The 13,807-nt window shown below is 39.4% G+C and overlaps 1 protein-coding gene across 5 annotated transcripts in view; it reads left to right on the top strand.

Annotated features, from left to right (window-relative positions):
- MYSM1 (Myb like, SWIRM and MPN domains 1) overlaps positions 1-13,566 on the top strand; it is a 49,405-nt gene extending 35,839 nt beyond the window's left edge. For 3 of the 5 annotated variants that reach the window (XM_078073074.1, XM_078073076.1, XM_078073078.1), the window contains one exon: positions 947-6,585. In XM_078073074.1, coding sequence (XP_077929200.1) covers positions 947-1,114 — 168 coding nt within the window. In that variant the 3' untranslated portion in view covers positions 1,115-6,585. Of the gene's footprint in view, positions 1-946; positions 6,586-13,280 lie in introns of those variants that run through there. The other 2 variants (XM_078073075.1, XM_078073077.1) reach the window with 2 other exon arrangements.
- Positions 13,567-13,807: the final 241 nt, after the last annotated feature.

Consider the following 13,807-nt stretch of genomic DNA (forward strand, 5'->3'; position numbering starts at 1 on the left):
CCCATGATGCCAGATGCTTTGTGGATACATTTTCTGTGTATTTCTTTATTGCTTTTTCCTTTCAAAAATTAATTTCTAAGAGATCATTAGTAATGCGTTTTGTTGCCCACACTTGCATATAGAAATAATACTATTCTAGAATAAATTTGTGTTGGCCGATAAATTTCTTAGCAGATTAATGTGCACAGTAGAGAACATTTTTCTGATTTTATTAAATTCAGAAGCGCCATGTTTCCATTTAGGTTTAACAATTGATCATTTTCAAGAACAGTATTACAAATCTAATAATTACATTTAAGTGGTCATTTTATTGAACTTTCTGGTAGGATATAAGAGTCCTGAGTTCTTTTATTTCACTTCTTGTTTCCATGAGTATAAAGAGTTAAAGACCAGTATGGCAACACCTTTTTTTTTTTCTTGGTAGCAATTTGAGAATAGAAAATTTAAACATACTAAGTTTCTTTTTAATAGTTTTTACCCCCTTCTATTAAAGCCACTTTCTCTTTGTTCTTTTGGAAGATTAATATGCATATTTTTTAGGAAACAGACTCTATCTCGCATCCTAATTTTGAAATAGTAGAGTCCTGTGTATGTACACAGATTTTTATTCTACAGGATTATTTTGCTTTGTAAATGTAACTACTAAAAAAAAAGAAGCAAAGTCACAAATTTGTCCAAAGTAGAAAGCATCACACTTAATATCTCAGGTTTGTGTCTTCATACAAAATCATAAAGGAACTAGCCTAAACATTTCTCAACAGTGACTTCTACACTTTGGCTGTATGATTATTGATCATAAATTTATCTTAAACCACATTTAAGGAGACTGTTTCTCATTTGCATATTAGAAAATGTGAGATTTGGAAAGGGATACAATAATGATAGTAATGCAAACCCTCTTATACTTTTTGTGTATTTTAAATATAAAATTTTTGTTTTCAACTAGCTTTTGGAGTGTCTGAGGAAAACTCTGAGCAAAGTGACTAATTGCTTCATTGCTGAAGAATTCTTAACTCAAATAGAAAATTTATTCCTTTCCAATTATAAAAGCAAGCAAGAGAATGGAGTGGCTGAAGAGAACTGTGCTGTGGGTCCAAAGGAATTGTTAATGTAATTATTTTAAAGGAAGACCTTTTAATCTTGACACAGTAGGTCCTTCTTGAAATTATTGTAATTTAGCTAATAGTGGCACAACTTTAATATTTTTTCTCTAGTTCACAAAATCCAAACTTTGCCACATAAATCCTATGACACTTGTTTTCACACAGTGATTGTCAGAGTGTGGTGTGAAGCAGGGTCTGCTGCAGTCTGCGGTCCTCCCCCGCCCCCCAACCGGCCAGTGAGTGCTGCAGGAGACTTTGAGGGGCTGTCTGCTTTTTTGTTGTATTCAGGTTGATAAATGCAATATCTCTAATATTTATTTCTCTCCAAACTAGTCATCCTACTCTCGGTACCTCACATCTGTGTCTCATTAGGAGCACTTCCATTTTTTCCACGTCTTTTGATGAAATATTATTTATGGTTGCAAATGAGATGTGGACGGATGGTCACTGAGGTAATGAACATGGTTGAGAACTAGTGGTGTAATAAATCTAACAACACGCTGTAGGAGGCCAGGGGAGGCCTAAGGAGAAAATCTTAAACATAGAGAAGAGACCAATGGAGAGAATCAAATTGCCAGTTTTTCATTATAGATATTTGTTTCCATTTTATTTTACAGCAATAATACTACAGGCTGTGCCATTTTCTCAGCTAGCTGAAACATTTAATATGGATTTTGGATACATAAAATAATTAGCTTCAACTATATGTCCACTTAGTATGTGTGATAAAACCTCATTTAATTGGAACACAGATAATCATAACTCTCAAACTAGTTTTTTTTCTACTACCTGCTATCAGGAGAAAGAGGCAAATTTTAATAATGCTTAAATATTAAATCAGAGGTTTAATTTTAAAAACAAAAAAGCCTTCCAGGACATATTACACATCTAGTCCAGTTTCATAGACTTTCTAAATGTAGAACAGAAGTGAGCAAAACTTTTTATGTAAAGGGACAGTTAGTCAAAAACTTAGGCTTTGCAGGTCACATACTGTCTCTATCAGGCATTCCTTGTTGTATTTTTTTACAGTCCTTTAAAAATGTAAAACCATTCTTATTACCTCAAGAGCCTCACAGAGAATGGGTTGCTGGCCATTATCTTCCAACCTCTGCTCTAGAGAATTACAAACATTTATAATTTATTTTCAGGTATATGAACCTGAGACACTGAAAGGCCTTATTTACATCATCTTCAAACAACAACAAAACTTAAAATTATGATTTACATTTAAATATATTTTCAAGTAAAATTAGCAGTCATGCTGCCTGATTTACTCAGATAGATTTGAGTTTATTTCTGTGAGCCATAGAACTGATTTACACCCATTCTCCAAGCACTCTTACTAATAACAGTTTTATTACACCTTATCTAGATATGATTCTGTATTTTTACCTTTTTTGGTTGTAACCATTAGCCATGGAAGAATATGGCAGTGTCTGAGGGAGCAGTGAGCCAGTTCTAGATGGCCTACATCTTGGCTCAACCCTGTGACTTGGGGGTGGGGGTGGAGGGTAGGGGATATAAGTTGACCTCTGAACCTAAATTCTTGTGTAAATGAGGTCTAAGTTATCTTCCTAACAACCTTCCAGGTCTAAAATGCATTTCTTCTATATGTAGTTAGGATAAACAATGACACATAACTTATAACACAGTTACCTTTGGGATTTGGGACCGGGGGTGGTAAGAGCTGCAGACCAAACATCAGGAAACCCGAGTCCTCGTCCTCATCCTAATTTTGTTATCAGCTTTGCTCTGTAGCAGTGATAACATCACATAATCTGTCTGGACCTCAGGCTCTTCACCCGTAATCCACGGGTCTAAATTTTATGACTTCGTTTTTCCTTCCAAGCACAGAAAGTCTGCAATTCTGTAAAAGGTAGTAATTGATTCCTTTGTACTCTTCCTTTTGACATGTTTTCCTCATTGTACATGGGGAACACATCCTAGAAGTTGGTATGAATTAGCTCTTGATTGACATTTCCCTATAATGATTAATTTGGGTGATAGAAAATAATGGAAATTGTTAAAAATTCTGTTCTCAAATCTGGGTCCCCTGCATGCCGGTAGTTAACCATATTTACTAACCTAAGCCATACCATGAGGAACTCAAAGATGGTAATCCTCAGAGTTTAGAGTTTGGAGAGCACAATTTTGTAAATAATATTTACTGAGTGTTTTTTTCTGATGATAGATTTATCTCAAAATATTTTTTAAAAAACAGAAACATAAATAAAAATATATAAATCTTATTATCTAGAAAACCACAGGTAACATTTTAGTATAAATTCTTCCCCCTTTTTTTTTTCTTGGACCATGCAATTTTTTTTTTTTTAAAGATTTTATTTATTTATTCGATAGAGAGAGAGAGCAAAGTAGGCAGAGAGGCAGGCAGAGGGAGAGGGAGAAGCAGGCTCCACACTGAGCAGGGAGCCTGATGCGGGGCTCGATCCCAGGACCCTGAGATCATGACCTGAGCCGAAGGCAGACGCTTAACTGACTGAGCCACCCAGGCACCCCGCAATTTTAAAGATTTTATTTACTTATTTGAGAGAAAGGGTGCGAGAGCATGAACACAGGGGGCAGGGCAGAGGGAGAAGCGGACTCCCCGCTGAGCAGGGAGCCTGGGATCATGACCTGAGCCCAAGGCAGACGCTTAACCAACTGAGCCACCCAGGTGCCCCTTGGACCCCCCTCCTCCCTTGTACATTCTCCCTGTTTCCTTTTTTCTCTTATCATATTCTTAAAACATTTTTGCCACTGCAGGTGCCCACATTCCTGTCACTGCCAACTTCGGCTACTTAGGGTAGTCAGAGCTAGGGCCTTGGAGAAGCACAGAAGTCTGGAACTGAGGGGCAGTGTAATATAGGAGGTTCCGGAGGCAGAGACCCAAAGGAAAACCTACCTCTGGTATTGTTTACAGGAGTGGAGACAGGACCTGCAAACACCCAGATCTCTTCATCCTGATTCGATTCTTACGATTGCACAATGATAATAAAATAATGAACTTAATTTTTTTTCCTTTTCCTGCTTGGCTAGTGGAAATGGACACTAGTACTTCTCCAATATTAGACTTAGCTCTTTTAAAAATCTAATCCCAAAGTAATTCAAAAAAGAAAAATCAGTGGAATAAGATCAACAAGATCAGACTCTCCTTACCCCTCCATTATTTTCTTGAACTATTTTCAAAGCCACATTAGGTAGGACTTAGACACTTATGCCTTCTTGGATGTCTTCTTTCAGAAAATATTAAAAATTAATTCATTACAACTGCATTTGTATACAATGAATCTAATATTGTATATTTTCCTTCTGAAAACTTCCTATTGTGTTTTTTCCTTCTGAATTTAAAAGAAATGAAAACATTTTTATGGGCCTTCAAAGTATTGTGGGCCGGAGGCACAGTGTCTGAAAGCTAAGGTGGCCCTGCCTGTATTCTGAAGGGTATCACTGGAAAAACGGCAGTCATGACCCTGTCCCCTGTAAAACCTATCTCACAAACCCTAGGGCCGCTTTGCCACCCCAGCCAAGAACATTGCAATGCCTGGGGCTTTAGAGCTCTAGACTTGAACTTCGTTCTTCATTGACCTGACCACAGTTTAGGAGTGTTGCTTGGAAACAGTCATCCTCAAAAAAAAAGATAGACCGTGATTAGTTTTAGCTTTCAGGTAGATATTTTTGTTCTGACCCATAATTTATAGTTCTGAAACTCATGCCACATATCCTACCACCCCTATTCTTTCATTTCCCTCAAGCCCCGCTCCCTACTTTTTCCCCACTCCCTCTACTTACCTCTCAGAATGTAGGTACAAGATGGTTCATTTAGCATTTAGTAAAAGCAAGGTCGGAAGGATAGAGTTGAACAGATCCATTCGTATTTTATGGAAGTCGATTAATGCTGCCCCAGCCTTTTCTCCAAAACTCTCCTCCCCCACCGAAGTGGAGTGAGGTCGGTAATGTGCAGACTGAGCAGGGTCAGAACCTCTGCAGCTGCCTGGGCAGCAGGGCAATGGCAGCCTCGACAAGCCAGCCTGAGCAGGCCTCCTGCTCTTCAGTTGGCCTTCTTGTTTGTCTTGCTGGGTCCTAACGAGGTGAGCTGGAGGACTTGGGGGAAGTGCTGTAGGCAGGATGCTCCAGGATTGATGCTTTGCATAGGGACAAGGAGACCTAGGGACACCTGACCACCTGACATATAGCTCCCTATCCTCGGGTCAGCAACAGGCATTCGGTGGATGAATTTCTCAGAAATTAAGTAAGGGTACCCAAATTTTGTATTTTTTCACCTACACTGTCCTCTACCAATAACAAGAGACTTAAGTCCGGAGTCATACATCATGGTATTTAGGAAAAGTTAACTTCACCCAAGCACAAAGGAAAAAGCACATTTTTGTCATCATCTTTATCAGGATTAATACAAAATTTAACAGATTTGATCAGTATCCCCAGTTTACCAGCTGTTAAATAGTTTTCTTAAAAATTAAGATCATATTTTACAATACTTCCAGAAAATCACTGTGGAGAATAATGTCATATACTTTAACTTACTCAATTCCTGACCTTTTCTTAAATGGTTTTATGTGTGCTATTCTTCCAAACTGTTTTCTCTGTTTTTTCATTTGCCCTGTAATTTGTGCTTTCCAGCATTTTCTGAATCTTGTAAGCCACCTTAAATTCCTTCTGGAACAAGGCAGAGAATAAATATGTTAGCCCCCTAAATCAGGAGAAAATAAAAATTTCTCAGAGAAGCTGTGATTATACCAGATGTTGTATACCAAACTAATTTCGAGAAGGTAAAATTAACTCATGATATCTGGGTTTTTTGTATTTTCTTCCTTTGAATATATTTATGAATATATTCATAAGAACTTTAATTTCAGGGAAAAATGCCTTATGTGCTGTCTTTGAAGTTCCCTAGAGTAGTCTCTTAGGATTTAAGAAGAATGTTAAATATGGTTTCATAGTTTGTACTCCTGTTTCATAGGTTGCCACAGAACATTTGTTTTGAGCTATGAATTATAAAATAGTATTTAGAATCCAGCATGATTTAAATAGACTGGTCATAGATCTTTAAATTTGTGGATTTGACGTGTAAATTGTAAATTGTGTATTATGTATAAGTATATAAGTTTACTGTGATTATTGATAAACCTGTTGCTGTTGTTTTCCCCAAATGTTACTAGTGTTTATGGATTTCTTTTATTACTTTGAATTTTGAAATGTTCTGTAATGGAATATAATGACTTAAACTATTTTGTACATTTAAATATGATGCCACATTGTCTAAATCTATATTAAAGAATATTGTAAATATTAATGTTTATACAGTTATGAAAGCTTTTCCTTGAAATGGTTGAACTCTTCTCCTTGTACTAAACAATGACATAAAATATCTGATTTTAAGCTTTGAGATTTTAGCTTGTGGTAAAAATTAAAGAGAAACATTCTGAAGATTCTATATAAATAAAATTTTGAAAAAAGTGGTGAATCATTTGGTCTTTTTCTAAATTTTTAGCAGCATACACACTGAATTGCAAATATGCCCCATTAATTCAAACATTGGTTTAGTGTCTATTATGTTGAGCATTGTAGGGGACACAAAGATGAGTAAATCTTGATTTTTTTCCCACAAGAAGCCCATTACCTAATAAGTAAGTGGGAAACACATAAAACCCAACATAAGACACTAAGATACAAACTGGAATTGATTATAAATGCCTATAAAAGACTTCAAGGGTAATAGGTGGTTTTTTTTCTCTTAAAAGATTTTATTTATTTATTTGATAGAGACAGAATGAGAGAGAGAAAACATGAGCGGGGTAAGGGGCAGGAGGAGAAGCAGACACCCCTCTGAGCAGGGAGCCCAACGTGGGGCTCCATCCCGGCACTCCAGGATCATGACCTGAGCCAAAGACAGATGCCTAACCTACTGAGCCATCCAGGCGCCCCGGGAATAGGTGTTTAGACAAATGAGAAATCATTCTCTAGAATGTGAGGGGTGAGATTGATTTCTTGGAAGAGAGCTACCTTTAAACATCCTAGCAGGGTTTAGTTAAGTGACATTTGGGGAGAGATGTTCCAGAGAGAAGTGTCCTTAGCACAAGTATGGAGATAAGGAGTGAGAAATACTTGAGAATGGTGAGTCTTTGGCCAGAGGGTAGAGTATATGGAGATGCTCATTAGGTAATTCACATTGAGTCAACTAAGGATACAGAAGGTATAAAATAAGAGAAAATCTCACCTTAAAATCAGAATTAACTCATTGACTGGTCTTTAACTTTCCAGTCTTTTTTCCTAGCAAATACAAAACCTCTTGAAGGAGGACTTTTAACTACTTCCATTCTGACCTCAGTCTGTGCTTTCTAATTGATGTTGTCCCTTCATTGCTTATCTCTTAACTCGGGCAAAAGACCATGTGGGTAAAGCATCCCATGATGGGGACCAAAACTACCCCTCAAATAATAGGGACTGCCCTGACACCAACAAGACCCCACATGATTGACCCCAAGATGATGATTGTCTTGACCCTTACTGCCCACCTGCTCATACCCACCCACTTTGCTCCACATTTTCCTGACAGACACCTAGAAGTATTTTCAGCACTTTGGAGACAGACTTTGAGCCGCTTGTCTGCTGTCTTCCACGTGGTGGCCTCACTGAAATAAACTCCTTTCTGGTTTCACCACCACTTGTCTCTCTGCCTTTGGATTTTAAGAGTGGCGAGTGGCCAAACCTGGTCTGTTTGGGGCGCCCGGAGCCCGGGGCTCTTGCACCCCTGTGCCCCAGTTGCAATTTTCTTTTAAAGGATTTTATTAGAGCACAAGCCAGGGCGAGAGGCAGAGGGAGAGGCTGAAACAGACTCCCCACTGATCAGGGAGCCCGACGTGGGGCTCCATCCCAGGACCCTGGGATCATGACCTGAGCCGAAGGCAGATGCTTAACCATCTGAGCCACCCAGGCGCCCCGCCCCCACAGTTGCAGTTCTTGGCAAGCCAGCCAGGAGCTGTATTTTCAGTTTGCCCAGCCCCCTGGGGATTCTGGAAGTGGGTCCTGGCAGCACGCCAGGCTCAGCTGTTTACGGAGCCATTGGCTGTGGTTGGTCAGAGTCAGCTACTCATGGCGAGTCCACCCAGATGCGGAGGACAGGAAGTCCTGGGCAGCTGCTGAAACCTATTTTGTTGTGAGGACTTTCTTGCTTGCCCTGAACTGCATCGACTGCCTTCACTGCATTTGGTGAAGCAGAAGATACGAGTTGAAGAATCAGTGGGCCCTAGAAATTTGTCTCCTGGTAAGTTCCCCCCATAAGTGCACACTGGATCCCATCCTTCCTTGGTTCCCTGCTGTTGGTTCAAAAGAACCATTTGTTTCGGGTTTTCATAACTTATTTGTCCAGGCTTGTGTCGGTTGAGTTGTGGCAGGGGCTGTTCTAATTTGTGAAGTTACCGTTGGGAAAAGGAATAGACGTGAGGGAGATTAACGGGAAGCCAGGGTACGCATTTGGGCAGATCTCTGTTGGAGTGAGTGTGTGTGTGTGTGTGTGTGTGTGTGTGTGTGTGTGTGTGTGTGTGTGTGTGTGTGTGTGTGTGTACAAGATGGGAGATGCTAACTATCCCCTCCCAAAGCCCTCTGGGGAGAGTACTGGCTGACTGGTCTACATTTAGTTATAACCCTATGACTAAGAAGATGATTTTTTTATTGCAACACTGCCTGGCCCATGTATGTGAAGCTCAGAGGAAGGATGGCCACTGAATGGCTCTCTGGTATTCCTTCCTCTCATTCAGTTACCTCCAAATGGGTGGGTGGGCAGGGTTGGTTTGGCTCTCTTAGTTTGTTTAGGAAGCCGTTCGGTTCAGTTGGTGAAGCTCTGACTTTTGGGGAAGAATGAATGCTAACACAGGTATTCTGAGCTTCATTTAGTCATAATCGTGTTTCTTCTGTGTCCTTCCTGAACTTTTGCCTAGGAAGACGGGGAATATGCCTTCTGTTCCCAAAGAAAGTGCATTAGGACATATTTTGAATAATTGGTGCAAAGGGCTTAAAATCAACCAGAGAAACAGCCTTTTTAGCAGGAGGGAGAGACAGGAGACAGACTAAGGAGTGTCGCTCCAAACTTTGAATCTACCTCCAGCCTTGTCAGTGGCGCCCTTGCCCCTCGCCCTGTGTCTGCACTCCTACCTGTGCCTCTCACACAGCTGGCCCCTCTGCCATCCTCCGTGCCCCCAGCACGATCACTCCTGCTCCTCCTGCCATCACTATTGTGGAGCAAAAGCACCCCAAGCTGGCAGGCCACCTCCTTATGGGGTTCAGACTGGAGCACCTCCCAAGTCAGCAGGAAGGGGCCCAGGGGCTCAAACTGCCCACTTCAGATTACCCCGCAAGGGCCCCAGGTAAAATTGACAGTGGAGAATAGATTGACTTACATTGAACACAGGTGTAACAAATCAGCATCAAAGTTAATTTAACTTTGCTGGTTTAATTAAAATAGGCATGCCTTTTGGAGTTATCAACATCGAATATAATACAGAGAATCAACTTCTCTTCTACCTGAACTAAATTCATGTTTTATCTGTTGCAATTTGACTTAAAATGATGGTTGACTTTGTGTGTTTCATAAAGCTTTCATGGGTAATTGTGAAGAGCAAGTAGCTTGACAAAAGGTTTATAGTTTTCAACATCTTTGGTAACCTAAAACTTTGAAGATTTGCTAGGTTAAATAATAAATTGGTTTGAACTCAGTGGATAGCTAAATCTTTTCCAAATAAGATAAAATACTGAAACATTCATTACTAAACATAGCTTTATCTGCTTTTGGCTTCTTATTACAGAGAAATCAAAGACACTGCATTCAGCTTTATGCTTAATTGAAAGATTATATTATGGAGAAGCACATGTTTCTAGAAATTAGGAAATGTATTCATAAACTTCTGATCTAAAGAATTCTGGTATAATAGTACACAGTCGGTCACTACTTAGTTTTCACTGGAAACTTAGGTTTCTAAGTAAAAATTCTGATAAACATAATTAAGACTGCCAGAAAATTATAAAGAAAGCAACTTTGTATGCAAGGAAAGTAAGCTATGATTTTGATAAGAAAGGCATGAGGAACGGGAATACATTTTTGTTGAAAAGAAAGTAATTTTGTCCTAAAATGAGACTGGTTATTTAGAGAGAGAAAGGACAAAATCTGAATGAAAAAGAATGTTGTAGAAGGTTTGTGAAGGGGAATCTCTGGAAAAGAATTTTATGTGTGGCCAGGACTGAGATTGAAATGAATGAATTTTTAAAAATACACTAGTATAAGATTGGGATTTGGTTTTTCTCTCGGTTAAAAAGACAAAGTTCTCTTGGATTGTTGGTCTGTTCTTGATAAGAAATTGTAAACAAAGTTTTTTTCTTTATCTGCCTAGAAAACCAAAGTTTCTATGTTGTCTTTATCAGGTTGTTGATTCCTTAAAAAAAGTTAAAACGGCTCTGTATTGAAAGAGCTACATTTTGCTAACAACTGTGTAACCTTCTGTATTTATCTTTACAATCTCTCTCTTATTGCCACCTTGGTTAAATAATTAAATATTGAGTTTTATAATTCTCTGAATCCTATGTAAGCATGTGCTTTAAAACCTTCTGAGGTTTTTAACAAACTTCCCAAGCTTCAAATTCTAAAGGGAGTCTTTTTGACCAATGAGGCTTGTTTATTTGGTATGTTAAGTTACATGGAAACATTGTTAAACAAATGGTGATAAACCTTCCTGGGTTATATTCTATGGGTAAATGCTGTAACTGTTCTAGAAAGTATATGAAATCCCTGAAGTTTTAATAGGTCCTGATCTAAGGTCACTTGACATTCTAAATATTGAAATGCGTGTCACAGAAGTAAGCGGACTTCCTTGTCAACTGCATTATAATAAACTCTCATCAGATCTTTAACCATGCCCATGGTTGGGTCTTTTGTCATTTATAGTTCTTGTTCTGATGCTCTTGCAAACTATGTTTCATCCTCAAGGAGATGCATGAAAAGGACTTTTGACAAATACAGTTTTCTGATACCTTTAAGATGGTAAAACTAAGCTGAGTAAGAATTTCCAAAACTAGAGGGAAAGCTGCATTCAACCAGAACAAGAATTAGGAACATGGGACTGAATGAATTGAGGAAGATGATTATTGTTTTTGTGACTCTTGTGTGAAACATTGCTGATTCTCTAATGTTTGCTCTCCCAGATTCCAGATTAAAGGAAACTTTTTCTCTTAAGATATCTATGATTTACAGAAATATGATAAAATATTCCTTTGTAAACAAATTGAAACATTTAACTTTTCTCCCTACTTGAACCCTCCAGAATTCAGAAACTCTCAGTGAGTATTCTTTCATGACAGTTATAATTATTTGCCTAAGCTCAATAAGAATCTGTTCTCCTTGTAACAGGACACCATTGGAAACACTGGTTATATTACCAAGGCTTTGACTGGAAAGTCATATTTGAAAGAGACGTGCATAGACAGACATGACCAGACAGTTTTAAGGAACTAAGGTTGACTCTATGGAATCAATAGAGCCCTGTCGAGATGTCGGCCTGACACCTTGCTTACAGGGTTCCCAGCAGTGACTACCAGTGACTAAAGAATGTCACTTCCCGGCAGGTGCAGGAACCTCAAGATATTCTGGGGGACCTCGAGAAGAGGAATTCACCCAAATCTACAGGTATTGCAGGCAAATCTGATGGCAAGCATTTGGCGTGGCTTCTGGCTTTGAGTGGCTTTTAAAAGTTCAATCAGAAATTCCTTATAAAAAGTTCCAGCAAAGCATATTTAAAAAGAACTTACATCGTCAATCACTAATCTTGCTGTGATATGTAAATAATTAGGCCAAGTTTGTTAAAACTGGACTTGTTTTACAACGAATTAGTCATAATTTGGCTATTTTTGATGGAAATGAGGGTGATTTTAGAGAGAAAAATTAATGTTTCAGTAACACACACCTTTGTGGAAGTCAGATGCTAGTTCTAATTGTCTTTGAATGTTTGTTGTTTGCCTAAGCTAGACAACTTGAGGTAAACTCCAGAGAAATTGCCACAATAGTCCATGTAAAGATGATCCCCGTTACTCTGTCGGGATAATAAAAGGACCCCATGGGCATATGATTATTTCAACAGCTGGACTATGAGATCGACTCCCCCAATGGTGTAACTCAGCTGTCACCTTGACTGATTCTATGTGGCTGGGATGGCAAAACTACTCCTTAAAATTCAGAGCATACCCCCACTTTATGGGGTTCACTGTGGACTCATGAAAATAGTGAATGGAAGATCAGATTGGATGATACTTGAGATAAACTTCATTAATTAGAAAGTACAGACTGAAGATAGCCCCCAAGATGAGTCATCTCCCACTTGCCAGTGGTTCCTTGTAATGCGATATTGTTAAAAGCTAGACAGGAGGCAAAGAAGGCTTCTTGATGGTCTTATCCCTCAACCATATTTGTCCAAGGAGCCGCCTCTCCTGGTGTAGAATGTAGAGGCTTTAGCCAAGCATCCAGTAGCCACCTTTAATCAAACCCAGCATACAGTCACCCTCCAAAATGAGGCAACCACACAAATTCGAAAACTAGTCCTCCACCACCAAATGGCCCACAATATCTTGACTGCAGTCCGAAGAAGAAGCGGTGCTCTCATTAAAACAGAATGTTGTGTATATATTCCAAATTACTCGAAAAATGGAACTGAAGCCATGAAAGATTTAAACACATCACTGCTATAGATGCCCCAGCTCGAGATCCTTTTAGCAGTTGGCTAAATTCGATTCTTTCCAAATGGAAATATGCTCTGCTAAGCATTGCTGTATTTCTTGTTCTTTTTCCTTTCGGTGGTTGTTTGAATTTGTGTATTTGTTAAATGGGAGCCTGAGCTATTCACACAAGCTTGGAGATGCCCTTAGTGTCTATTTCAGGAGAGACTCAAGAAATGAAGTTCTCCTACCTGTCAAAGTCTTCCATTCCAAAATCCCTACGTCATCCCGGTCAGCAGAAAGTAGCTACAGAAGACATGGCTGTCCTCCCTTCTCCTTCTGTAGAAATGGAATGGTGTTTTGACAGTGGGCCCTCGAAAGACGTCATCAACTCCCTCCAACCTGACCTCGATCTGTACTTTCTAATTAATGAAGTTCTTCTTTCTCGCTCATTTCTTAACTCAGGCAAAAGACCTTGTGGACAAAGCATCCCATGATGGGGACCGAAACTACCCCTCAAATAATAAGGACTGCCCCGACACCAGCAAGGCCCCACGTGATTGACCCCAAGGCAGCGATCGACATGACCTTTACTGCCTCAGCTGCATGCACCCACCTGCCTTTGTCCCAATTTTCCTTATATAAACCTAGAAGTCTTTTCAGCACTTTGGAGAGAGCCTTTGTGACTTTAGTCCACTGTCTTTCCAGTGTTGGCCTCCCAGAAATAAATTCCTTTCTTGTTTCACCACCACCCATTTCTCTGCCTTTGGATTTTGTCAGTGGCGAGTAGCCAAACAAACCTGATGTATTTGGGGGCCCCTGAGCCAGGTGCTCTTGCACCCTTGGGTCCCAGTTACACTACCTATTCACAAAATAACAAGGACCAACAGGGCCATACCAAATATCCTCGGTTTCTGTCCTTTCACTGAGGACTTCTTCTTATAACAGCACATAAATATCTATTCATTCTTTGTAAGAGGTACACAGGATTC

The sequence above is a fragment of the Halichoerus grypus genome, chromosome 5, assembly GCF_964656455.1.
Source record: "Halichoerus grypus chromosome 5, mHalGry1.hap1.1, whole genome shotgun sequence".
In the NCBI taxonomy this organism is placed as follows: Eukaryota; Metazoa; Chordata; class Mammalia; order Carnivora; family Phocidae; genus Halichoerus; species Halichoerus grypus.